Genomic DNA, 25436 nt, shown 5'->3' on the forward strand with positions numbered 1-25436 from the left:
ATAACCACATCAGATAAAACTCTACTCACTTTAATCAGGTTTTTTCAACTGCAGCCTATTTTGCTTAGAAAATGAAGCCTGACTTCTGAGATCAATCACTAGCGACTGACTGATGCAAACAGAAAATGCCAGACTCCCCTGCTGTAAGCCACTTTCAAGTTCACCATGGTGAAGATCATTAAAGCAAGAGTTGGGATTTTTTCCCTCCCTTAAAAAAGCAAACAAAAACTAAATTGTCATGACAGGAAAAAGTACTACAAAGCATACACAAACTTGCTATAATACATTCTAGCCAGGGAGAAAGAAAAACAAAAAAAAAGATGCCTCTGCCCTTTGAAGTTCTTGTTTGCATTTGCATTGGCAAATTGCAGATGATTCTTTGCAGTTTAAATGCAGCAGAAATACTGCACTCCAACCTTTGATTGAGCAGTTACCAGACAAATTTTAATTCGCTTTTGCATTTCATCTTTGGGCTTAAAGTGCTGCAATAAATCATCTTCCCCCTCAATATTCATGCTAGAAACACAGCTGACTGGCAGTCCAGTTGCAGTTGACATTCTTCCAATTGCTGAGGTGGAAACTTTGATCATCCCAGCACTGGTGCTATGTTGGCTCCACATGGGAGCATCACTGTTTCCCTGCTGATGTGTGGCCCTGTCCCCACTGTGCTGATGGTTACCCTGCTGAACAAGAGTGCTGCTGTGATGGCAGCTTAGGGAGAGGCTGCTGTGGCTCACTCCTTGAACTCTGGATCTCCACATTTCACTTACCTTTCTCTCAGAGAGATGGAAAGGAAATCTAAGCAAAGCACAGAGACCCAAGCTAGAACCATGGCCAAGGCCCTGAAAATCAGAGTGACACCAGATTCATTATTTTCCAGTGGAGGAGGATTAAAATAATAATTTAATGAGTGAGTCCATTATCTCTTTAAATACTACATTCCCTTTCCCCCTCTCATTTTCCAGTCTGGGGTACTTTGCTGCAGCAGCAGCAACAGGGAGAAAGAGACACAGGCTCAGGAGGTGACTTTTTGTCCCTGCATACAGGTGAGCAAAAGCTCCAAGACTAGAGTGACAAGTACCTGCGACAAGCCTTCCTCTCTCTGCAACCAAACATGGCAACCTCCAAGGTACCAAAGGAGTTGGGGGATCTTTACAATCTCTCCCCAACATGAGTGCCCTGCTGCCAATGTGCTCCACATTGCTGAAAACCCAGGGTCGTGTTTTAAGCTGTAGCTGCTGAAAAATAAGTTATGCATCCTTCACCCTGACAGGCTTTTGCATCCCTCACATGAGACCTTCCCAACTGTCTTCATCTGCGTCTTGGGGCCACTCCTGCTTTGCTTGGCCATGGAACTATTGTCTTCATTAAAACTCCAAGGAGAATTAAGAAGGGGTGACATTAGAAATAAATTCACAAAGCAGTGAATTGAGAAAAATGAAATTCTGGTGTAGATATTATGTTATGGTTTAAAGTGCACTTGCATAACTAAGGAATTTTCTAGTGGTTTGAAACTGCATAATAAAAAAATATGTGCTGAGCCACTGACTATGTGTTTCATTCTTCTTTCCTTCCTCCATTAAATCATAATTGAAAAAAAAAAAAAAAAAACCAAAAAATTAAACCAAATCCCATCCACATAGATGGGTATCACTTCATCTGGGGACTCATGCATTTGACTTTGCTGAGCTCTGAGACGTTTTAGGCTGATGGAAATGGCTGAACTCAAGGACTTTTCAGACAATATTAATCCTTCCATTTGTCCTAAGCTCTCCTGTGCTGGTTGCTTCTGCCCCAGCTGCCCTTCCCCTCTCCCTCTGTTGAGAGGCTCCAGGAGCCTCATCCAGACAGTGCTGTGTGGAAGAGACAGACACAACTAGTTAAGTGAAGGCTGTGCAAATTCATCTGGGTTGAGACTTGATTCAACACCAGCCATCTGGTGAAACAGTCTTGGCAGAGAGTGGCTGTAAAGCTGCTGGTTGGCAACAGCTGAACATGAGCCTAGGTTTATCCAGGTGAGCAGGAAGCCAAGGATACCTGGCCTGGATCAGGAAAAATGTGTCCAGTAGGATCAGAGCAGTGAATGCCCCTTGTGCTGGGCACTTTTGAGGCCACACCTTGAGTGCAGTGTCCAGTCCTGAGCCCCTTTAGCGCTTCCTTTGAGGCTTTTGGGGACATGGGTTAGTAGTGCCTTGGCAGTGTTGGGGGAACAGCTGGAGGCCCTTTCCAAGCTAAACAATTCTGTGATTCTGTGCTAATCAGGGAGCTTTAGCTTCCTTATCTGAATCATCCTTTTCTTCACTGGTGTCCTTCACAACTCTTGCAGGGAGGAGGAACCACTTCGTCTCTGCACTAGCCATCATCACAGTGCCATGGTACAGTGGGGTTTCCTATGGGGAAATCACTTGATTTCTAAGGCAGCCTCAAACAACTTGTCTACCAAGATGGTGCTTCCACAGCCAAGTCTGCAATGACAGCCATGGATGCAGGACATGCCATGACTATAGAAAATAAATAGAAAATAGACAATAGAAAATAAATAGAAAATAGAAAATACAGCTGTCACAATGGAAGTAGAGTCTTATTAACTTTCAAGTGGTAATTACATGGAGAAGTTGTGGTACTGTGACATGGAGAGAATGGGGTGTTTATCCAGGCTGGGTGTCAGGGCTTGTGACAGAGCTCTACAAAGCCTCTCTTCATTTTCATCCTCTCATTTATATTATTTCGTAAAAGCTCTTTTGGAGCATAAGGCATTGATATTGTATTACTGAATTTTATGTTATTTTGTAATGGAGTAAGTTTGTTTTGTCCTTGTGCTGTAGCCACTTACCATCAGGGATGGCACTCTGGACCATTTGCTGCAGCAATGTCTGAGACATCAGCCAAAACCCAAAGAATAAGAAAATAAAAATTTAATCAAGTTTCTGGATAGAATGTGAGAATAAGAATAGAATGTAGGAATGCTAATCCTTCTTAAAACGTGGAAGCCATTTGTGATAGTTCAACATCTTGTTTGTTATTTTGCAGCAGCATTAAGTGCTCCATGCAGATGAGACTGAAATAATTTGGTGGTCCATGGCTGCTGGTGTTTGGTAGCTCAGTAAGTGTGAAGGAGCTCCTGTACTGGGAGGGAAGGGGGGAAAGAAAAAGGACCCCTCTACATCCCCTAACCTACAGCAAGACAACCAAAGATACCAGCCCGTGCCTTCCTCAAGCTCTATGCATGTACTCAGAGTGGAGAGTGATGCAGCCTGATATGATTCTGTGTCTGTTCTGTGTCTGATTCTGTGCCTATTCTCGGTATAGATATTGAATACAGCATAAGCATTACTAGGCATCGGCTGGGGCTGCATTTCATCATGCACCAGTAGAGCAGGTTTCTCAAAGGACACATGCTGCTCTGGAATGCTGGGAGAACTGGGAAATGTGGAAAGAAAAAGATTGTCTAACTTCTTTTCCCCTTCATCACAACAACAGTTGGGTTATGGAGATATAAAAGCTCAATGAAGTTATCAAGAACATAACTATCTTTTTCCTTCAGAGAAAGGGGAAACTCTGTCTGGGGAATTCCACTCACTCAGACACTATAATTAGAAACTTACCTGCAACCACAAACCTCTCACAGTTTCAGTTCAGTTTATTCAGCAACAGAATAGTCCCGAGATCCTTAATCATTCCTATCCCATAAAATTCCATTGAGATTGTGTGCATAGGCTGCTGACAGGCTGCAGATGAAGAAGGATGCAGCTGGCAAGAGACAGAGGATGCAGTTTTGAAGGGAAGGGAAATACGTGGGAAAAGAAAAAAGAAAACCCTAGCAGGAGAAATGGGGAAGAACACGTTTCTTTGGACGCTTTTGAAACATAAAAGATAAATTCCTTACTATAGTTGTTAATATATTTAGACCTTTGGGTCAAGAAATTTTGGGTGAAGTGTCAAATATCCACCCATCCAAAGACTCTTCCATGGCTTGCTGCAGAAATCTAGTTCAGGTGCTAAAGATGGTGTAGTTTGGTGCATTTTACAGTTGCTTTTTATTGTCCCACTAATTAAAAGGAGCAGGAATATTTTTTTAAACAGTAAATTTTTAGTTTTTTCATTTGCCAAGTACTCTAGAGAGGAACAGCCAGGTCTATGGTCCTATTGTGTACAATTACCACAGCTCTCCCAGCACTAAAGTCAACGCTTAAGAGGAAACATGAGAACACTACAATCTCACTACAATCTTCCATCGCTCTCAGACGATGCTGGAGAACACTGGAATCCTTTGCAACATTCCATACACTGAAATGGCTTTCCAGGATGTGCATGGATAAAGACAAAAATCGAGCTCTTCAAATTGTGCAAATGGATATTGCTCCCCAGGAAAGGCACAACACCTTTCACACCCCAGCCATGCGTATTGAATATATGATTTACACACTTCTCACAGTCATACCTTTGACTTTGACGGGGTGTTCCTGCTCAAAACAGGGCATGTTTGCTTCTGACTTCTCTTTGTAATTGAAAGCCTCTCAGAAATGAGCAGGGTCTGAACAAGAGCACTACAAGCCAGTAGAGCTTTGGTTGAATGTTTCTCACATCAAAAATTCCAGGTGCTGCCAGTAACTCTCTCTCACCTTCTTCCCATATGATCCAACATCACCATGGCCTCTTGAAAAGTGAGAGTGTTGACTAACCTACATTTTCCACAGCTGGGAATACAAACCAGTCAGGAAATGAAAGGGGGGTTGTGTGATTGTACCATCAATCCCATTAAAAGTTCAACTTGCTACCTAAGTATGCATTGATCATGCGAATAATATATGGGGAGCTTTTTTATTATTGGTCTCCTCATGGGTGGATGAATATATTAAAGTTTATAAGGCTCTGAGAGATTATGTGATGAATGCCACTCAAGGATTGCAGCACACTCAGACAGATCATCTGCACACATGTAAGTGATATGCATTTATGGAAGTTTTTTGTAAGAACTGCAAAGGGCCCCCTTGGTTAATGACATTGTTCAATCTTCTTACATTTCTTCATAGATTTGGGGCAGAAAAGTACTCCCTTTCCCTTTCCCTTTTGGTGCTTGTTGCTAGAGGTATCCTAATAATCAGACTAATCTTGGGACCAATTTTCAATTCCTAGTAGCTCAGTAAACTAAAATGCTTGGGCAATTTATTCTCTATATATTGTCAGCTAGGTAACACTTGATTTTTCATTTTATGATGGCATTTTATTGTTTTCAACTGAAATCCAGCATGTGTGTTTTCAGCAGATAATCTCCATAATCACTTTCTTTTTGCTATGGAAATTATCTGAAAATTGTTCTTTGATACGAGAGAAGAGTTCACAAGGCCACACTGTACAAAGCTTGAATCGTGCAATTATCATTTGTAAAAAGAAACTGTTATCAAAGTAACTGCAGGGGACACCTCCAGGACTTCTCTTTGAGTCAGGAAATTTGAAACATACATTTCTCTAACATGAATTTCACTCCAAACCCTTCTGAATAATTCATGTGCCATCGTTAAGTCTGGCACTCAGGATTGAGATTGAGGGGTTCTGCCACAGATGGAAGATTTCACCAGTTCCTCTAGGGCTGGGGGCCAGAGCTGGGGTCTGATCACTAGTGATTTGTACAGGTGTGATCTGTTCTTTAAATAAAAAAGGTACCCTACCTTGACATGAGAGAGCACCATTTTGTTCACTAAAGAGAGGAGCTATAAACAGCTAGAAAATGGTAGATTTCCAAGCACTACCTGGAAGATGAGGTGTTTAGCATGTGACCAATACTGAAAGAGGGAGTCTGGTTTTATCATCTCAAGTGTCCACAGACAGGCAAATCAGCTGAAGGGATGCTTGCGGCTTATACTTCGTAAAAGTAAAAGGGTCAGAGACAACTGTGCTTGCAGCTGGCAAATTCCTGCTGTCTCCCAGCCTTAGGAGGAGTGGGAGAATTAAATTTATGTAGGAGCCCCTACCTACCTCTGGGGACATTTAGAGCAAAACTGACTTCCACAAACTCAGGATTTCAGCCCTCAGGGCTCTGGTCTGTTACTGTGCTAAAGCTGTCCAGGACTCACATTCCCATTACACAACACAGCCTGCAGACCAAATGCCACTTAGTGTTGGCTGGATTTTTTAAAAAGGACATAAGGAAATGGAAAACAACCCTTTTATAGGACTTACCAGTATTTAATCGCAGGGAATTTTTAATTAGCATTAACACCTTAATGCCAGGTGCTCCTTTTTTTTTTTTTAAGAGACATTGAAACTAACGCATCTGTATTTTGACCAGTCAGAGGGTGGCAAAATATTGTGGTTTTGTTAATTCCCAGAGGCCACATTCCTCCCCTATCAAAACAGGGTGCTGATGCACAGAACCTAGTTGCTGAGCAATGCTGAGCATAACTTTACATCATGCAGATGTAAAGCTGATGAGTTGCAATACAAAACCATGATAGCTTTGTCCTCCACAATCTCATCTTGCTGAACTGCAACAGTCCTGAATTCTTATTTATGCTCTGTGTAATATGCCATATTTAAATAGGAGTCAAAGGTAGTTATTACTTACAGATATTCAAAAGCCACATGTTGTTTTTATAACACTTGAGGAACAGGAGAAAACATGTAGCTGAGCCATCAGAAGCTGGTCCCAACCCACCTTGTCCTAAAGCCTCTACTTTTCAAATTTTAATCAGTGCCTAATGCTATAGATGACACCTACTGGGCAAAAAAAGGCCTGGCACATCCAGCATTCCACAGCCTTCTGAATATTTGGTTATTTCCCGAGATAAGAACAAATCCTCTTCACCCTCTGTGGCAAAATTTTGCTGCACTCTTCACACAGGCTGGCATTTTCCAACTGCCAAGAGGAAGGACAGAGGCGCAAGTCCTCAACTCACTAAAACTTGTGGGATAAAAAGTGGCTGTGTTTGTAGAGGAGAAGGTCCTCCTGAAACTATTCCTTTTACTGCAATTAAATATTCCCTCTGTTTCATTTTCTCTGTACAGAAGCAGGAAGGCCAGAGCAATAGGGAAAACACCACTTACCTTTTTTTGGGAGTACAGAAGCAGAGGGAGCTGGGGAGGGGCTCAGCCTGGAGTCCCGGGGGGACCTTCTCACTCTCTACAGCTCCTGACAGGAAGGTCCAGCCAGGTGGGAGGTCAGGCTCTTCTGCTATGTCCCAAGCAAAAGGACTAGAAGAAATGGCCTCAAGTTGTAACACTTAGTAAAAAAATTTTCACTGAAAGAATGGTCAGGCATAATAAGTTGCCCAGGGAGGTGGTAGAGTTGTCATCTCTGAAAGTGTTCCAGAGCTGTCTGGATGTGGCACTTGAGACATGGTTTAGGGGTGATTATGGTGATGCTGGGTTGATGGTGGGACTTGATCTTGAAGGTTACTTCCAGCCTTGATAATTCTGTGATTCATGGATACCACAGGAGTGAAGCAGCAGCTACACTACTTAATGAATTTAAACTGTGAAATACAGAGGGTAGGAGCAGCCAATTACTACTATGTTTTAAAAATATAGTGACATCACCGTCTCTGGTTTCTCAATTACAATGCTGAAAGGAATGCCACAAAACACTTTCTAAAGAATATTACTAGATATTAAAACACCTCCACAAACTGACTGAAATTTAAGTTTCTACAACCCACTGACAGCTACTTTGTGGATGTGCCAACTGCTTGCATCTTCTCTATGGGGTTTAGTCATCTGATCCTTCCCAACATGCCCCATCATCTCCAGCCACTTCCAAGGTTTAATTGAAGGTAATTACACTTTTCAATTGGACAAGTGGTTGAGACAGAACGATAATTCAGAGCACTTTATTACAGCTTGCATTTGGGTTTAAATTTACTCCTTTGGTTACAGCTTATGGACCCCAAACCTTGTCCATTTTCTAGTTGGTCCAGGTTTGGCAATTTGAATTCAGCAAGGTTGTGCAATGGTTCTTTCAGGAAAGACAACCATCCTTCCCCCCTGTCAGGCATGACTGCAGGGATAGAACTCAGCAGCAGGTAAGAAAAATGTAAGCCTCTACAGATAATCCTTTTTCTTTAACCTTAGACTGTCATGGAAAAATACAACTATAGTTTTCTACTAAATGATTTTTGGCTTCAGAACTGGGCACCTGTACCCTCAGAGTGCTTTGCCATGCAATCTTCTTTGCAATCAGACTTCTTTGAGCCCTTTAAGTTTGCGTGTGCATTGATAAATCTACTCCACTGCCAGTGCAATACAGGGCCTGTGCAACATGAGCACTTGTGCACACTCATCTCTGCTGTAATCAGCTGAGCTATCACGGACAGGTTTTACAGGCATTATTCAGGGACTAGCTGTGAAAAACAGGTCTTTGTTTTCTCTCTTGCTCCTGGTTGCTCATTTCTGCCAAGGGACCTCAATCCACTCCAGCTTCAAGAAGACCCTGCAAATTCTTCTCTAGCAGCCAAGTGGACTGTAAAGTAGAGACGGGCTGGCTGATTTATACCTTTCACCACTGGGTTCATTACTGGCAAAATCACTACTAATCTAAAGTTAAAGACCTTGGACCTATTTTTGAAATTCAAGTCTGTTATTTCATTTCTGTACAAGGTATGCTGTCTTGCTGTAGCACTCTCAGACTAGAAGGAACCAAGGTGGTTTAGATTGCATAGAAAATAGGGATTGTATTTTTCTTCTTTCACAAGCCTGTATCAAACTTGGAGTGTTCAAAACCTGTATCTAGTGATTACAATTCATCCCACTTCATGAAATTACTACAAGTACCTCTTGCACTACTCAAGGCTTAGTTCATGGAAGAATTAAATTGCCTTTTATATGTAAGGTTGATACTTGCAGGTAAAAACTAGGATTATTGTTAAAGTATGAATTGTGGAAGCTTGTGCAGCACACCAATCTGCAATGAATAGAAATCCCTAGCTCTGAGAATGCTTCATGTTCCCTTGACCTTTCCAAATGCAAATATTCCCTGAGACATTAAGGAAGAAAACCTATGGATCAGCAAAAATTGCAGTAGTATCACTTGATGTTGTGCTTGACATAATAAGACCTACTCAAAAATAATACTATATTCTGTTCCCAATTACAGAAAACACTGTGTGGCACTTTTGCACACCTCATTAACACATCAAGTGCTCAGCTCTTAAGAAGTGCATTAAGATGATGCATCTATTACTGGAATAATGTCACTTACACGATTCACAACATTGAGGACAGATATCGGTTGCTAAAATAATAGTAAATTACATGAGGATTTCCTTAATAGCTTTAGAGTTCAGCTAGGCAAGTAAATGAGCATGTGGGTATTATAGAAACTGCTGGTTGTATCGCTGTGTTTATCCTTTAATCTTGCTTTTTGCCAGTATTTTGACAGAAAAATGGATTAAATGCACTTGTTTCTGAAATACACTGCTAAATACACTGTTGGCTAAAATATGGCCAATGCGACTGTAGTCCAAGAAGAGCTACTGAGAGCCAATTATCTCACTGGTGAAAATCAGCATCATTCCCCAGACATGATTGCTGTGGTGGGTTCTTAGGGCTTTTGAAGGAAAGATCACTTGCTTTAGGCATCAGCTACACCATGACCCTTCATTTTAGGCACATTTTAGGCAGGTTTGAAAACCGTAGTCGGAAAAATATGATGCATGGGATAAAGCAGAAGGAAGGGAAATGTACAGCCCTGTGACTGCCTTTTTCTGCACAGCCAAACTATGCCACAAGGCTGAATGTAGAACAGTTCATAGTTGATGCTCCCCAAACCCTCACTCTCACAGGTTTTCCAGAAATGGGTTAAAAGAAATCAGCAAATCAAAAAGTAGGACAGAAGACATGTGATTTAATTTATACTGAAACATAAAATAAATCCTTGCAAAATCCTTGCATTCTAAGTTTTTCATTTAACACTTGTATATGAATGGCTATTTTAAAGATGTAATATGATTTTTTTTCTGATGGATATTCTAAAACTTATTAATATTACATAATTTTCTAAAATAACACCAATTTATTTGGTGTTTTAATTGCCCAAGATTTATACTTTAGGGAAAACAGGTGATTTCACCTGTGTTTTCTCCAGCATCTAAAATTATACAACCACCATTTTCATGTTTTCACTCCAAAATAAGAGAAAAATACCCCACAAAACTAAATTTTAAAAACCCACATGTTGTGAATGTGGAGTGGAAGAACAGAACTTGTAAATATACCTACTGTATGTTTCTATATATAAGTGAGAAAGACCAGATCTCTGGAAGACGAGAAAATTATTTTAGGACTGAGTTTAACACCAATTTGGAGAAAGATCTGATGATGCCAATCATGCCTAACCTAAAGCAGATCATTTTTGCTGACACTTTATCTGTTGCATTTCTCCTTCTCTCTCTGAGAGTTCTGCACAAGGATATGTGCACATGCACAAAATTGCAGCATGTTAAGTGTTTTTAAATCATGGAATTAAATGCATGAAGCTTTACTGTGAAAAATTGTGGTGACATTTTTCCTACTGCAAAACTACAAGTACCAATAAAACACACTGGTCTTTGTCTCAAGAACTATTTTTGTCAGCCTTCTGCAGATTAAATAATGAAGGAAGTGTAGCAATCCTGGGTAAAAGAAATCTTGCTTGCAAGTTTGCATGACCAAAGGTCATTAAACTTTTATAAACTTCTTTATGTTGGTAAACTTTTAATATAAGTTTGTAAACTTTTAATAAGTTTATTACATTTATCGTATTTATAAGTTTATTATAAGTTTATAAATTTATACTCCTATTATTATATACTTATATATGCTTATATATACTACATATGCATAGCTGTATATACTTTTATACTTAAACTTATAATCTTTTTATAAACATCAAGGTTTTATTTTTTATGTCTGTCACTTGGCTAATTTATTTTGCAGGTCCTATCCATAACACTTAAAAAATTAAAATGAGACTGTAGAGACAAAAGTTTCACTATCACTTCAGAAATACTGTATTTCTGGGTTTTCAGGTTAAGAGATGTGATATTTACATCACACACACTCACACATACACTCTTCCAGAAGACAGAATGAGAATTTTCAAATCATCCCAAGACAGCTGTCTGTGACCACACCTCTTCCAAGTTGCCTTCTGCACTGTATTCACCATGAAGGTACCATTGCTGTGGTCCAGCTTGGCTGTTGAGCTTAAGATCTTTTAAATTTGGGATATCACCACAGCATCAGTAAAATACAGCAGACATCACACTGCATGCACACAAGAAAGCCCAAGGAGTAATTCTTTCAAATTCCACTTTTCAAAATATTTTGTCAAAACTGAAAACACAAATAGACAACAATTACACAGGATGAATGTTTCACAGGCACTTTGCCAAGCAAAACCTCCTGGTGTTCCTAGACAATGCACTGCCCTCCGATTATTTTCAGACTTTTTCTCATTTTTTATCCTCTCACAAAGTAAAAATATCAAATCCAGAAATCAAGACAAGATTAATTCCCTAAAAATTAACAAAATTCACTAAAAATTCTTAAAATAAATTTATACATCCATTTTCCAAATTTCCCCTATTCTTATCAGTTTTGAATGACAATCCTTAATCCTTCAATTTCTACCACCTTCCTGTGAACAGCCCTGTTCTTCAGCATGCCCTGAGATACTGTGTGAACAGATGAATCCTTGATTCAGAAATGCATGCTTGTGACTGGAAGCCCTCTGGGTTCCCTGACAGCTTGACTATAGCCTGGATGGCAAAATCTCATTCCTTGTAAATAGGTACTAACTTCCAGATATTCTGGTGCCTCTGGTGTTCCAGCCCCACGTTTTAAAGGGCATTATAAACTGGCATTATAAACTCCTACTCCCTGACAAAGTCTGCATAATTAAAGTTTTATAATTCTTAGCTTTAGATCCTTTATTCCCCAGGATATTATCTTATGGGAATGGTTGCCCTGAAAAAACTGAACCAAACCAAACAAAAAAATCCACCACAAACAAACCCAAAACAAAACCCAAAGCAAACCAAACAAAAACAAACAAACAAACAAACAAACATACACACACACACACACACACACACTTACTGGGGATTTCAAGGATATGATCATAATAGTCAAATGTTAGCAATGGCTGAGGGAGTTCCCTAAAGAAAGTCTTCAAGATAACAGCAGGAGTATGGATATCAATGATAATCATCAAAATTCAGAGACTTGCCTAAAAGGAGAAGAAGCAAAAAGAACGTTCAATGATATGATTTAGTTTTTCTTCAAACTACTCCTGGAAAATTGTTTCATACAACATTTTGAACAGAAAATCTCTCAGCCTTCTGCTGCTGGTAATTTCTGATATTTTATTTTTTGTTTGTATAGAGTTTTATTAGTTTACCTAAAAGAGGTTCTCTCCATAAAGAGAATTCATAAGATGACTTCGCAGGGAAGTCTGTGACCTTCAAAATTACTTCACTACATTTCATAAATTATTAGGTAAAATTATATTTCTTTGCCATAATCAGAGGCAAGATGACACAGAGACTCTGTACTTTGTAACTACAGCAAAGTGCATAGACTCAATTTTCCTTTTTTTTGGTGAAAAATATACCTTTTTGACTCAAACCTCATTAGTTAGCTGTTACAGATTTTTTTACAGCTCTGGTGTGACATCAAGTGATTACTTGGTACTCATTAAGCATTAAATGCCTATTGCTATATCTCAGGTTCTCTACTAGTGCTCTTATTATTTTATGTTAGAAATTGATTTGATTAATTAATTGCAAGAAATCGCATTTCTTCTTCACCAACAAAACCAGGATGAACAAAGCACTTACATTGCTACTGACAATGGTATGATGACAGATCACCCTGATAGAGTTTCTGCACATCTTTGATAGTCTGGATGCTGGTTGACCTCCTGAAGAGGCCCTCTACTTGCAGTCCTGAAAAATAATTTAAAAATTAAACAGTTATAAAACAAATTTTATAAAGAAACTCTTTTAAGGTATTTTGGTGCAGACCATTGCACCTTCCACCCCTCTAGAAGCCATTGGGACTCAACTCTCTGCCTGCCCATGGTATTTTGAAATACCTGATTCTAGTCTTGAGGCACTTCTGAATTATTTTGTCATTAATCTGCTGAAAGATGTCTATCTAACTGAAATCTGACTTTATCTAGAGAAGAAAAATGTTGAAAAATGATCTTATTTGGACCTCAGTTTTCAAGCTCAATTATTTATCTCAATTATTATCCAAAATAGGATGGGGCCAAGAACTGCTACTTTTCTTGAGACTTGTGGTACTTCTTGCTTTTTGAGTTTGGTTAAACTCTCATTCCCCTCTCCCTTTCCTTCTTTGAAGTTTGTGCTGTTCCTCATACCCAGCATATAATGTAATTTTGCTCACAGGATGTCTGAATTGGAAATTTCTACTGGAAGCAGAGTAATCTAAAATATTAGCCTGTGTTGGTCTGACAAAACATAAAATTGCAGTTTTAAGAAGGTTGGCAGACTGCTCACAGTCTTAGAGGCACTACTTTCTTATTTTTCCATGCAGGTAAGTTGCCAGACTGAAACATTTGAGTATTTAAACTAAAGTACACATGGGTTTGTTTGCATGATCAAGAAAAATTGAGTCATACATTAATAAAAGATACTCAGTCATTCTTGAAAATTCACTCAGGTTGTGGATGTATTTCATACATGAGAAAAAAACAGTAAATAAAGCCAGAATTCCTTCAAGAACCCATCATCTAGTATTGTTCACAGGAATTTAGGTCAGTGTACTAAAAGAACTGATAGCATAACACTGAAGTACATTTTCATAGACAAGTTTCAGGGACTTTTGCCAAGGACCTCAAGCTCTGCTTGAAAGTGCTCCACTGACAAGATTTAGAGCTTTGTCTGGAGTTCAGCTGAATACAGCTCCTAGTTACTTCCTAGGAATATATGCTCTTGGCTGTTGAACTGTATATTAAAATTGTAGCCCTCAGTTCTGGAAGGAGTATGACATCTCAAACTACCATATCTAAGCTTCTTAACATGTGTGTTTACTAAAGGAGTCAAGTATGATACATTTCAGATTGTGCTTCACTTAAATAAGGTTACAGCAAATTACATCACTGTGGTAAACTGTTGCTCACTGTTGCATTAGATTTGTAGTATAATCTGTCTCAAAACACACTTTGGGAAGTGGCAGCTGGGAACTGCTAGCTTATCAAGGCATTGTCCTCAGCAATTGTTTCCTGAGAATTTGCAGAATTTTATGCTGGTTGTCAGTGGGTAGGAGATATTCTGCACAAACAACTCTTTCAGAAAATGGATATCCAAAAACACTTCCAATTTGGTTTGCAGGAATTGGGTTAATAATTAATGTTTTTATCCGACATGAATCTCGCTTTAAGGACTACAATGTAATAAATATCAATTATTAACAGGTTTGTGCCTTTGTTGGCTAAGCTTTTAAGAATCTTATTAAAGACATTTATTTGTGGCACAGATAACAGCTGTACTTGTCTGGCTCTGCATGCTATCAATGTAGCTGTTATGGAACATAACACTTAGCTATTGCTGGTTATGTTTTTGGAGAGGGAAAAGCAACTTTTATCTTCATCCGCAAAAAGTTGAGATACAGGCAATATTTGTGCTTCTTCTAGAACTCATTTACCAGGCCAGGCGGAACTGAATCCATGCACAGCAATTTGTTTGATCACAGGTGGCAACAAGACAACTGCCAAACTAAATATACCCAGTACTTTTTACATTTGTGGGCAACCCAGACAAATGACAGAACACATAATTAAGTGCAGATTAGTGCAATTCTTAGGGAAAAAGAAAAAGCCATATTCTCTCTCCTACAATAAATGAACCACAACAGCAAGAGTCATGTTTTTCTTTTCTTTCTCTTTTCTTTTCTTTTCTTTTCTTTTCTTTTCTTTTCTTTTCTTTTCTTTTCTTTTCTTTTCTTTTCTTTTCTTTTCTTTTCTTTTCTTTTCTTTTCTTTTCTTTTCTTTTCTTTTCTTTTCTTTTCTTTTCTTTTCTTTTTTCTTTTTTCTTTTATCTCTTCTCTTCTCTTCTCTTCTCTTCTCTTCTCTTCTCTTCTCTTCTCTTCTCTTCTCTTCTCTTCTCTTCTCTTCTCTTCTCTTCTCTTCTCTTCTCTTCTCTTCTCTTCTCTTCTCTTCTCTTCTCTTCTCTTCTCTTCTCTTCTCTTCTCTTCTCTTCTCTTCTCTTCTCTTCTCTTCTCTTCTCTTCTCTTCTCTCCAACCAGTAAACAAGAAATTAGAGCAATTCTTAAATCAATCTAGGGTTCTAACTTCAGTCTCTGTAAAACAGGAATATAAGTCAACAGCAATTATGCTCTCAATGGGTGAAAACAATGAGCCTAGGTACACAGATGAACTGGGACAAACACGGACTGAAAAGGACATTTTGCTTTAGAAGTTTGTAAATCTATTAATTGCTCTTAGTGCTCTCTGTGTTTAATTTGGTCAGAGGAAATCTGCCTAAATCCATGATTTGAGAGACAGCATTTCCCTTGTCACACAACGAGAACAGCATTAGCATATGCCCCCAACAAGTCACCCCAAGACAGGAAGAAAGAAAGGGACCTCTTCTAGATATTCCAATGTGATGGGTAAGTACACAGCTTTATAAGCCTGGAAATACCTTCTCCAACTCTGAAACTTCCTTTTCAGATACTGAGGAAAAATAACCCAGATCTTTGAACTACCATAATTAAGCCAACACAACTTACACAAACTAAAATAAAATTAATCACTGTGTCTTCCTTTTTGCAGACAAAATGCATGCTAAAACCACATGGGTCATAGGATGAGAAAACAAAATTGACTGACGGCAATCCTGATCATTACAACTCAAAGCATTCATTTTTGTCTTATCAAGAAATAATTTTGAAGTAGTCTATTTAATTTTTGTTAGCAGTGTTCTTTGATCAAATGCTGCTTACAGCATGACTCCTTATGGCTGTCTCTGTAAAAAGACTTTTTTTTCCTGTGTGTACAAGTTGAGCTATTTTGTCATCTATATTCAATCAAAAGTGATACTGCTATTGAGAATGCAACAGAGTAATTATTTAAATGTCAGTAATCATAAATGAAACCAGGCATTATTTCATTCCACATTGGAGTAAGATGGCTTTCACCAGAATAGACAAAATTTCACAGTGCCATGACAAAACTGTGTCACACTCTGCATTTATTTACTGTTGCTAAAAATGCTTAGCTCTCCTCCTACTTGCCCCCATCAGTTGTGCCACAAAAAAGACACAGAAAATCAAAACTGATAAAGATAAATTAAAGCAACACATGCTGTCATATTGCTGAAAACTTGTCAAGGAAAGGCAGACAAGAAAATTACATTATTTTTCTTTCAATCATTCCTTGATTTGAGGGTTGCTGGCTATCAGAAATCTTTGTTAATTTGTCTGCGTTCAGAAGGGAAATGGCAAAGAGTAAGCATCTGAATTCCTTTTGTCCCAAATTGACTTTGGAAATGTTTCTTACAACTGGGAGTCCTGCCAAGTCTTACAAAGTGTCCATTCTGCTTTGGAAGTGGTTTTCATTCCCACTAATACATGTCTAAACTACGACATTTTCTTTCAGATTTCCTAGTTCTAGTAAGATTTTTTTAAAATCAGTGCTAATTTATTTCTAATACAAGGACTGCTGATTTAATAAAGCATATTTGAATTGTCAGTGTTCCTTTAAATGCCCAGAGTAGCATTAACTTTCTTGTTCAAGACAATTTTTTATTTTTTAAATTTTTTTTTAAGCTAGGATAACAGTGCAACTTTGAGGAGGAGATTGCATGTCCTTCTTTTTCCTTGCATTCTGTGCAATGAATACAGAGCAAGTGAGTGGGATGTCTGCAACCCATAGAGGTGATTTACTGGTGATTTGCTTTTCAATAAAGTGCACAGTAGAGCAAGAGCAGGGAGCAAGGGCAGAGACAGTCCTGGCCCTACTGAAAAGCTGAGCAGCAGCAGAATCCAAAGCGTATTTGTGTCCTTGCAGTTTTGACCTGCACAGTCTATAGCATTTGTGTGTATGAAAGAATATTCTCAGTTCACACTTGGAATCTCTGAGGATAATTTATTTGCAATGCCTAATGTGCTGGTTTTTGGTGGAAAGGGAAGAAACCAGTCACTGAAGTGATTTTTCTGTGAGAAGCTGCTAGAAGCCTCCTCCGTGTCTGGCAAATCCAGTCCCTGGATGGCTCTGGGAACAGACATGCTGCTAAGCCAATTAGAGAAGTTGGTAACACCTCTGTGATTTAATGAATGATGGGGACCACGTGTCCAGAGGCGTGGGGCATGGCGAGCGATTCCCCAATAGCCCAGGTGACATCAATCTGTCACTGCTGTGAAACCCTGCAAGAAGAGCAAAAGATCCCACGAAAAAATTTTCTTATCATCCTAGAAAAGGAAATCATAGAAAAGGAAAAGGTCAGGACACGTGAGGTCAGTGAAAGGAAGGAGGGGGAGCTGAGATTCTTCTGCTCACTGTGGTGAGGACTATGATACAACAAAGTGTCTCACTGTGATTCATGAAGTGCATGGGGGGATGCACAGATCCACTCGCAGCTTGTGGGAAAAGGTGCTCATGCTGGAAAAGATAGATACTGAAAAGCTGGAATTTAGTGGGAGACCTGAAGACAGAGGGAAAGCCCTTGCTTCCAGAGAACTGCTCCCATGGGAAGGACCCCACAGCATTGCAGAAGAGACTCCTCTCCCTTAGCAAACTGAAAAAAAATTTTAAGTGAAAAACTGATCAAAACTCCCACACCCTGTCTCCCTGCACTGTCAGTAGGAAGGAAGGAGGGTCTAGGGTGGGGGGCAGGTGTTTTAAAGGTTTATTTTATTCCTCACTATCGTTCTCTGATTCTATTAATAATAAATTCACTTTGCAACCTTAGGTTGAGCCTGTTTTGCCCTTGAAGTGTTCCTCCTGGTCCTTAACTCATCTTCATTAATTTTTTTTCCCTCTCCTCTACATAGCTGTGGCAGGGAAGGGTGAGTGAGCAACTCTCATGGGTGCCTGGCATTGGGCCAATGTCAAACGATGACACCTGAGCACAAAAAATACAAACTGTGCTTATTCCAAAACTCATTTGTATTTGATGGCATACGAACCAGTCTTAGAATTTATCTCATCTCCATGAACCCTACTCACATCAAAACAAAAGAGCCAAGAACTTGGAAAATTCAAGTGGCCAATGTGAAGCTTTCCCAGCTTGCATTTTTAAAAGATACTTTTGGAAATTTTAATAATAACAATGGCAGGTTACTTTGCTTTTAATTTTTTTTTAAGGATGAATAAGTATGTTGTTTATACCTTTGAGGATACTCCCTAAAACATAAAATACATTAACAATAATAACCCTACTATTTCAAAGTTCTATTTTGCATAAAACCAGCTACAAATGACAGTGTATTAATGCTTGAAATAGGCTTGAGCGACATCCATGCCCTGTGTAACCTATTTGACATTTTACAGTCTCACTTTGGCAGAGAAGAGATTGTGAGGACACGTGGTGACATTAACCAGAGAAAGAAAATGAGCACTCTGTGGCTAAGTTTGGCTTCCTGGGGAAAAGGCCCTGTAAGTGAAGCATCAGGAGTTGTTCCTTGCCTAAGGTTAGAAACACTGATCTCTGCAAACAGGAAATTCCTTAGTCTCTGTGAAAGTATTGAGGGGCTTACTATCTGCATACAGTGAGAGCAATCTTGGTCAGAAAAAGCTATCTAGCTATGCAGTTAGATAAATGTAAATATCAGAAAAATGTAAACTGGGTCCAGGAAGGGGAGTTTTGGCTCATTTGTACAGGTGACAGTGCCTCCAGACTGAGAGGAGCTGCTGCAAATAGAGGTGCCTGGAACTGAGGCACAAAATTTAAATGTCAGGGAGGAAAACCATGACACCAAGAAGCTGTTGAAGGGACTGGAATCAGTAGGTGAAAAAGGTGAGGTGAACTTCAGGGACTGAGAGCTCCCTTAGCCTGGACACACCACTGAATAGTCTGAATAGCAGCACAGTTCCTCCACCAGAGCTACTCAAGAAATAAAAGTCTGAGCAGAGCAGAATGGACTTAAGGGATGCCACACGGTCACGGATATTTCAAGAAATCCCAGCTATGCTGATGAAGCAGGATTTTGCAGGAGCTTCTGTGATCTAACTCAGAGTTTCCAAAAGTGATTTCAAGTACACAGATGTGAAAATATAGCAATGGAAGACAGAGTGGAACTGCTGCATCTTGGGTGAAAACCAAATCCCACTCACTTCCTGTTAACTCCGCAAGGCTGATAACTCTGCCAAAATGAAATAAACAAGGCAATGACAGTGAATTTTTGTCACTTCCAGAAGATGAACTGAAGCTTTCACTCTGCTTATGGCCATGTTTGGAGTGGAAAGAATGCTGCCAGTCACCCTCCTGGGGCTGTCTGCAACCCACATGGCCAGCACTTGCTGGAGACAGTATAACTGAGATATTCCAGATTTACAGAAAGAGTTAAAATCACAGCAGGCAGCAGGTACAATGGATATCTGCACACCCACAATCAAGTACAAAAAAATGCATGTCTATCACCTACTACTTAGCAGTCTTGCCATGGCAGGTACTTGGTTTTCAAGCATCAGCTGGCTGAGAATGTCGAAAAACACTCTACCTGACAAAGAATCTCGCTTTAGAAATCTAGTTTGTAGAAATCTGCTTATGATAGGGAATATCACAGCTCTGAGCAAACCTGGGCTTGGCTGGAAAATAACAACATTGACAGAGCCCTGGTCGCTCCTTCCTGAGAGCACAGAAGGACTGAGAGCTGGGGAAGAAATCAGATAGTTCAGCTAAGAAGTGCTTGAACTGGACTATGTTTTGGTCAGCACTACTATGCCACTGATTTCTTGTTGCTTTGGGTGCCCGAGCCCCCTGAGAGAGACAGAGGGACGGGTGATTCTTTCGACCAGAAGCCTTTTATTGTTCTAACCAACTCTTTTTATAACCTCCTGAATGTTTCTCTCTAAGCTCCTGCCAGCTTGTACTGTGACAATTTCTGAAGATGCCCAAAGTCAGCCAAGAAGTCTCATGTCATCAGAGTCTATCCCTTCCAAGCTGTATTGATACTGCACTGAATAGACAAAATTTTAGCCAAAGGTGGACAAGGCTTGGAGAAAAGGATGATTACTGCTTTCAGAACGGCAAACATGTCATCTAGGTGAAATTGTGCAGTGACAAAGATGAGCCATCCCTGGAGTTTTTTAAACCATAGCCATCATAACTTGATTTTTCTCCCCTCTACTGCACATTTGGTCTTGCTGATCCAGATGACTGTGGGTGTCTGAGCTGACTCAGCAATTGTTGAGAGAAGAGTATAAAATTGGTGCAGCAGTGATGAGACATAACACCCAAAAAGAACAAAAGCAAGACAAAGGTTTTATGTTAGATCAGTGCAAGAATAACTAGTTATCCGTCACTAACACAACAGAATTATGTCCATAAACTTTGTTTTGTTAATGTCGAGATTGTTATTGGTTTAGGCCTTTAGAGAGGTAAGAGCAGTTGCTAGTTGCTTTAAAGAAGATTATTTGTAGAGGCACATCAGTCTCAAAGACAGAGAGTCCAAAATGACAAAGTCCACACTAAAAGTTTTCTGCATAGAGTCCCAAATAGTAGCAGGAGCAGCAATTCTCTGGTACAGAGTCTTGAGCAGAGGCAGGAGCAGCAGCTGCCTGGTGTGGAGTCCTGAGCACAGAAAGCAGCAGCAACTCTCTGGTGTTTCTTCTTCTGTTCTTATCTTTGTTTTTCCTCTTCTTCTTCTTCTCTTATGGGCTAGTAGTGATGATGATAATAGGTGTAAGAGGAAATATGTTAGTGCCACACTCATCCTCATTATAGCTCTCTTGACTCCTCTGATTAGTAAGGAAAAGGTATTTGCTTATTAGGATAAACTAAGTAAATGAAAGGATGATTGTTTCGTAACAGTTTAAAACACCCAAAAAATCTGGCTTTCATCTGCAGATGAAGCATGCACTGATATACTACACAAGCTCTAATTATCCTCTTACGATTATAATCACAGGAATGCCACTCACTTGTGTTCAACATTCTTAGTAGTGAACTATGTATATTCCCCTGTGTTCAACCATAATATTTGGTACAAGCTACCTCTGCAAAGTTTTCATTATCAGCACCAGTATGGAAACAGCACATCCAAAGACCTTTATGGGTCTGAGTGGAAATCCTGAATTTGGACCATGAGGTATCCAAAAAGGTCTATTAGGAACTCTTCACTTTTAACAGCAGAACTGGCCCCACTTGGCCTTGGGTACTGCAGGTATTTTGAAGTTAAATCAGCAATTTTTAGGGGCAAGGAGCCAGCTATTTTGTACACAAGCATCCCTACAGATGCTCCACTACTTGCACACTCTAAGGTGCAGTGGATAGTCTCTCATTCTTCCATTAATAAGGTTCACTTAAGGTATGAAATACGAAACAAAATAAAGTGGTAAGTTATTTAATGTTCTCATTTACCCTGAGTAAACTAAAACACAAAGGAGCATAGCCTAGCAGTGAGGGTAAATGTCAATCTAGTCTGCCCTCAATTAAATATATATTATCTCACACTGACCCAATGGAAGCCAGGATTTCTCTTGAAAATTAGCAGTAAAGCTGAGTAGCAATGTTCTTCTTGCCTGCCTCCTTTGTCTTCCCAATTTTGACACCTATTCAGTGCAAGGTTTTAAAAATGTTTGCAATTTATCTCTTAGGGTTTAAATAAACTCAAACTCAGACCAAACCCTGGTGGAAATGGTTAAAATGAACCCATATTAAGACACACATTGTTTGAATATTGAAAACAAAAACTAGAACACATTGATTTTTATAGGAGATCCTACTTAATTCAAACACTATTATATGATGCATATTTCAAGACACTCCTCAGATTCGCTGTTTCCTAACTAATCCCAAGAGGAAAAAAAAATAATGCTTGGTTTGGGTTTTTTAAATAAGACAGTATCAGATTTTTTTTAACCAGACAACCTGAAAATAACTATTTTCCATCCTCTCATGGCAGCACTCAATCACCACTTCAGTTCTCAGGATATAAACACATCCTGTGTAGTTATAATCTTTGCTGTATCAGGCACTGAGTGTAAAATAGTTACATACCATTGTTCTTAATTGTTCATATCACTGTTCAGAAAAACCCATCCTCTTTTGACACAGAGCTCACCTATACTTTTTAGATTGGATACCATTTCCTTCATTGAGGGGGGAATAGTTTGCCTTTATTTTTGTCCTTTATACTGTCAGGGAGAAAAAAAAAAGTAACATCCTTTCAATGTCGTTTATAGACAGACTCAAAAGACAGAACAATCTGAGCAAAAACCCAAGAGAAATCTGAGAGCACATATACGTTAAATTTCACAAATGAAGGCACCCGTACAAAAGAAGAGATTTCTTCAGAACTCTAACAGGCACTGAATGAAAAAGTTAAACAAGTGACTTGGATTTCTCTCCAAAGAGCCATTCCTACACACTTATTTCTTGCCAAGAATGCTGTATAACTGCCCCTGTTGCCAGAAATAAATAAGTGCTATTTGCTGGGCTGAAAGGGAAGCAAGGAAAGAGTAGCAGAATTATATTCCAAGCTAACTTTCTCCCTACTTGAGACTGCTTTTGCTTAATTTAGTTCCCCACCCTTGGCATATCCCAGATGAGCTGTGTTTAACCACAACAGGCTGATGGTGGATTTGGCTGGACATTGTTGGTGGAACAGGGTTTCCAGGCAGCTTAAAGACAGGCAAGGAAGGAGTTCACAGCAAATGCTTCATGTTAGGTCTTGATCAAAGTATGCTGCAAGTTTAGGAAACTTCTATCATGCAGATTTTTCTTTATCGTTTGTTTCTGTTTAAGCCACAGTGTATGTAAAAGAAAAAGTTTTGGCTGTTTGGGAAAATGAAAGATCAGTACCTGCTGAGCATTCTGCTACACTTCGTAGTAATCAAAATAATAGATCAGCCTCGGATTTTAAAGTAGACTTTGCGCTACCAGCTGAAATTGCACCTGCAGAAGACAATGATTCTTAAGGCCTTTTTCTCCTCCAAGTACTGTGATTTCTTCTCCCTTTCTAGGCTTACTAGTTATTTTATTGTTGTAAACGAACCCATAATAACTGGAGTTGTATTTGATACAACTTTTATAATGTCATTGCATGGAAAGAGCAATCCAGAATTACATTTTGGGTTTATACTACATGTAAAAACTACCTCAAAAGGAATGTTACAGCAACTAAGTCAGTACAGAGGAATAGGGAAATTTCCAGATCTCTCTCCCCCGTATTTGTTTTCCTTATGCTCGTCAAGAATTGGAAGATAAGTAGATCAGTTAACTTTGGGCCTCCATGCTCAAAGGATGGTCACTCCCATCTTATAAGTGGGAGGATCCTCCAACAGGAAGACTCAGAACAAGATACTGGATCATCCTGTATCCTTGCCTCTTTTACTTATAAACTGACATGGGAATTCACTTCATGCTATTTGGTTATTAAGCCATCAAACATTTTGATTCCATTCACTATTCCAAGGACACAATGCTGTCACCAACCATTACAGCCTCTCCCATTTACAGTTTCATTGCCCACCCAGTCCTACTCTTCCTCTTTCCCATTTTCACCATCCAACCTCTTCCCAGGCACTAAAGTCTATATCTCTATTATGTTATCCAGATTCTCCCATACTACATTTCCTGCATACAGAAAACACTCCAAGTTGTTATGTGATTGTAATAAACACATTGATACACTTCCCAGAGGGCTCTCTACTATTTCAAATATTAGACCACTCTGCTGTTCAAAAGAAAGCTGCAGAACTAATGAAGTTGTTCTTTGCTGGTATGGATTTCTATCCTACGTGCTATCTCTTTGTGCATCTTGGTAATCAAAGATTATTTCCTTACACAATCTACAACCTCATTCCCTTACAGAGTATTTTCATATCCTCCCCTCATTCCTTTGCCTCATATTTCCTCACAGGATAAAGAGTAGCTCATAACTAAACACTAACTGATGAACCAGCATACCAAAGATAAGAGAAAATTGAATTCCTGCTGCAGTTTCTACACTTTCAAGCAATGATTTTTAAAAGCTTGCGGTATTTAGGAAAGCTCTATTCCTCTGACAAGTTTGGATGACATCAGGCCAAAGCTCTTCTGTGAGCCTTATTAAAAAATCAATCCACTGACTGTTCTTTTTCAACAATATATCCATATCAGAATCTAAAGTGTATAAAATTCAATGACGAATTGTGTGGGTTAATACCACTTTGTGGACACTGCTGTATCTATATGTAACATGAACTGTTTAGGAATGGGGAATTTTTCTTGCTGTAAACAAATGCAGAAATTTTGCTTTAAAAATACAGCCAAATTTCACAAACCATGTTCACAATGTGGCAATCTCAAACATTTGGCCAAATAAATTCTACAATATATGCAATACACTTGCAGGAGAAAAAAATTAACAGTAAGGAATTAATTCAGATAATCCTGAAGTGTGTCTTTTATACATTAGAAATTATCATTGTTTGCTGCTGCTTGCAAGTATAATATTTAGATGAAACACACATTAATTTTAGCTTTTCTAAAAGGGGACTTCTAACATAGTCCTTGTGTGTCACAGGATTTTATTTCATGTATTCAAACCCTAAACACTTAGAGCAGCTTTTATTAAAATTATTCAAAAGCCTAACCCACTTAAATGGGAACATCATCAAGAATTTAATGTGCTTGGAAGCTGTTACATCTTTATTATTGACAATTTCAGCTCATGGAACCCATTTTCAGCCTCCTTAAAGTCACACTAATTGCATTTGCTTTCTTACAGCTGTTCGCTTCAGAGGAACCAAATAGCAACCCAGCAGCTATTTTTAAATGTTCTCTAATTATTATTGTTACCCATAAGTGTGTTTCCTGTTTCAGTGTATAAATAGCAAACTGATTATTTACAGTACTTGCACCTGTTGAGAACTAGTATATCTGTCAGAGAGGTAAAACAAATAACTAGGCTATAATTTGTGATAATAAACCCCACATATCACATTTCTCTTTTCTAGGGAACAAAGGTACAGCTGTACAGTTTCTGCATTTCTACTATTTTCTACAGGATTCCACTTTCTCTTGAAGTTCCCTTTACTGTTCTCAGTAAAATGAACAAGGTTTTCAAGAAAAATGGTGTTTTAAAATAGAATAGGCTATGTTTGATAGTGACATGCAAAGAACTGCTCTGTTTCTGCAGCACTGGGGTGAGCTGGGATGTGTATTTTCAGAGCATTTCACAGTGTGGGACACAGCTTTCTTTACTGGACCTAAGGTGACATAAAATGATTGGGACATTACTTCAGTTAATGTAAATCAGACCAGCTCAAAGCTCAATAACCTCTGTCCTCC

At 39.0% G+C, this 25436-nt stretch overlaps 1 protein-coding gene across 1 annotated transcript in view; it reads right to left on the reverse strand.

Moving 5' to 3' along the window:
• Positions 1 to 2558: 2558 nt before the first annotated feature.
• ARHGAP8 (Rho GTPase activating protein 8) overlaps positions 2559 to 25436 on the reverse strand; it is a 53994-nt gene continuing 31116 nt past the window's right edge. The window contains 6 exon segments of the mRNA XM_042779209.1: positions 2559 to 3750; positions 12073 to 12172; positions 12174 to 12202; positions 12846 to 12920; positions 22225 to 22260; positions 22263 to 22297. Of these exon segments, the coding sequence (XP_042635143.1) occupies positions 3671 to 3750; positions 12073 to 12172; positions 12174 to 12202; positions 12846 to 12920; positions 22225 to 22260; positions 22263 to 22297 (355 nt within the window). The 3' untranslated portion in view covers positions 2559 to 3670.

The sequence above is a fragment of the Catharus ustulatus genome, chromosome 4 (assembly GCF_009819885.2).
Source record: "Catharus ustulatus isolate bCatUst1 chromosome 4, bCatUst1.pri.v2, whole genome shotgun sequence".
In the NCBI taxonomy this organism is placed as follows: domain Eukaryota; kingdom Metazoa; phylum Chordata; class Aves; order Passeriformes; family Turdidae; genus Catharus; species Catharus ustulatus.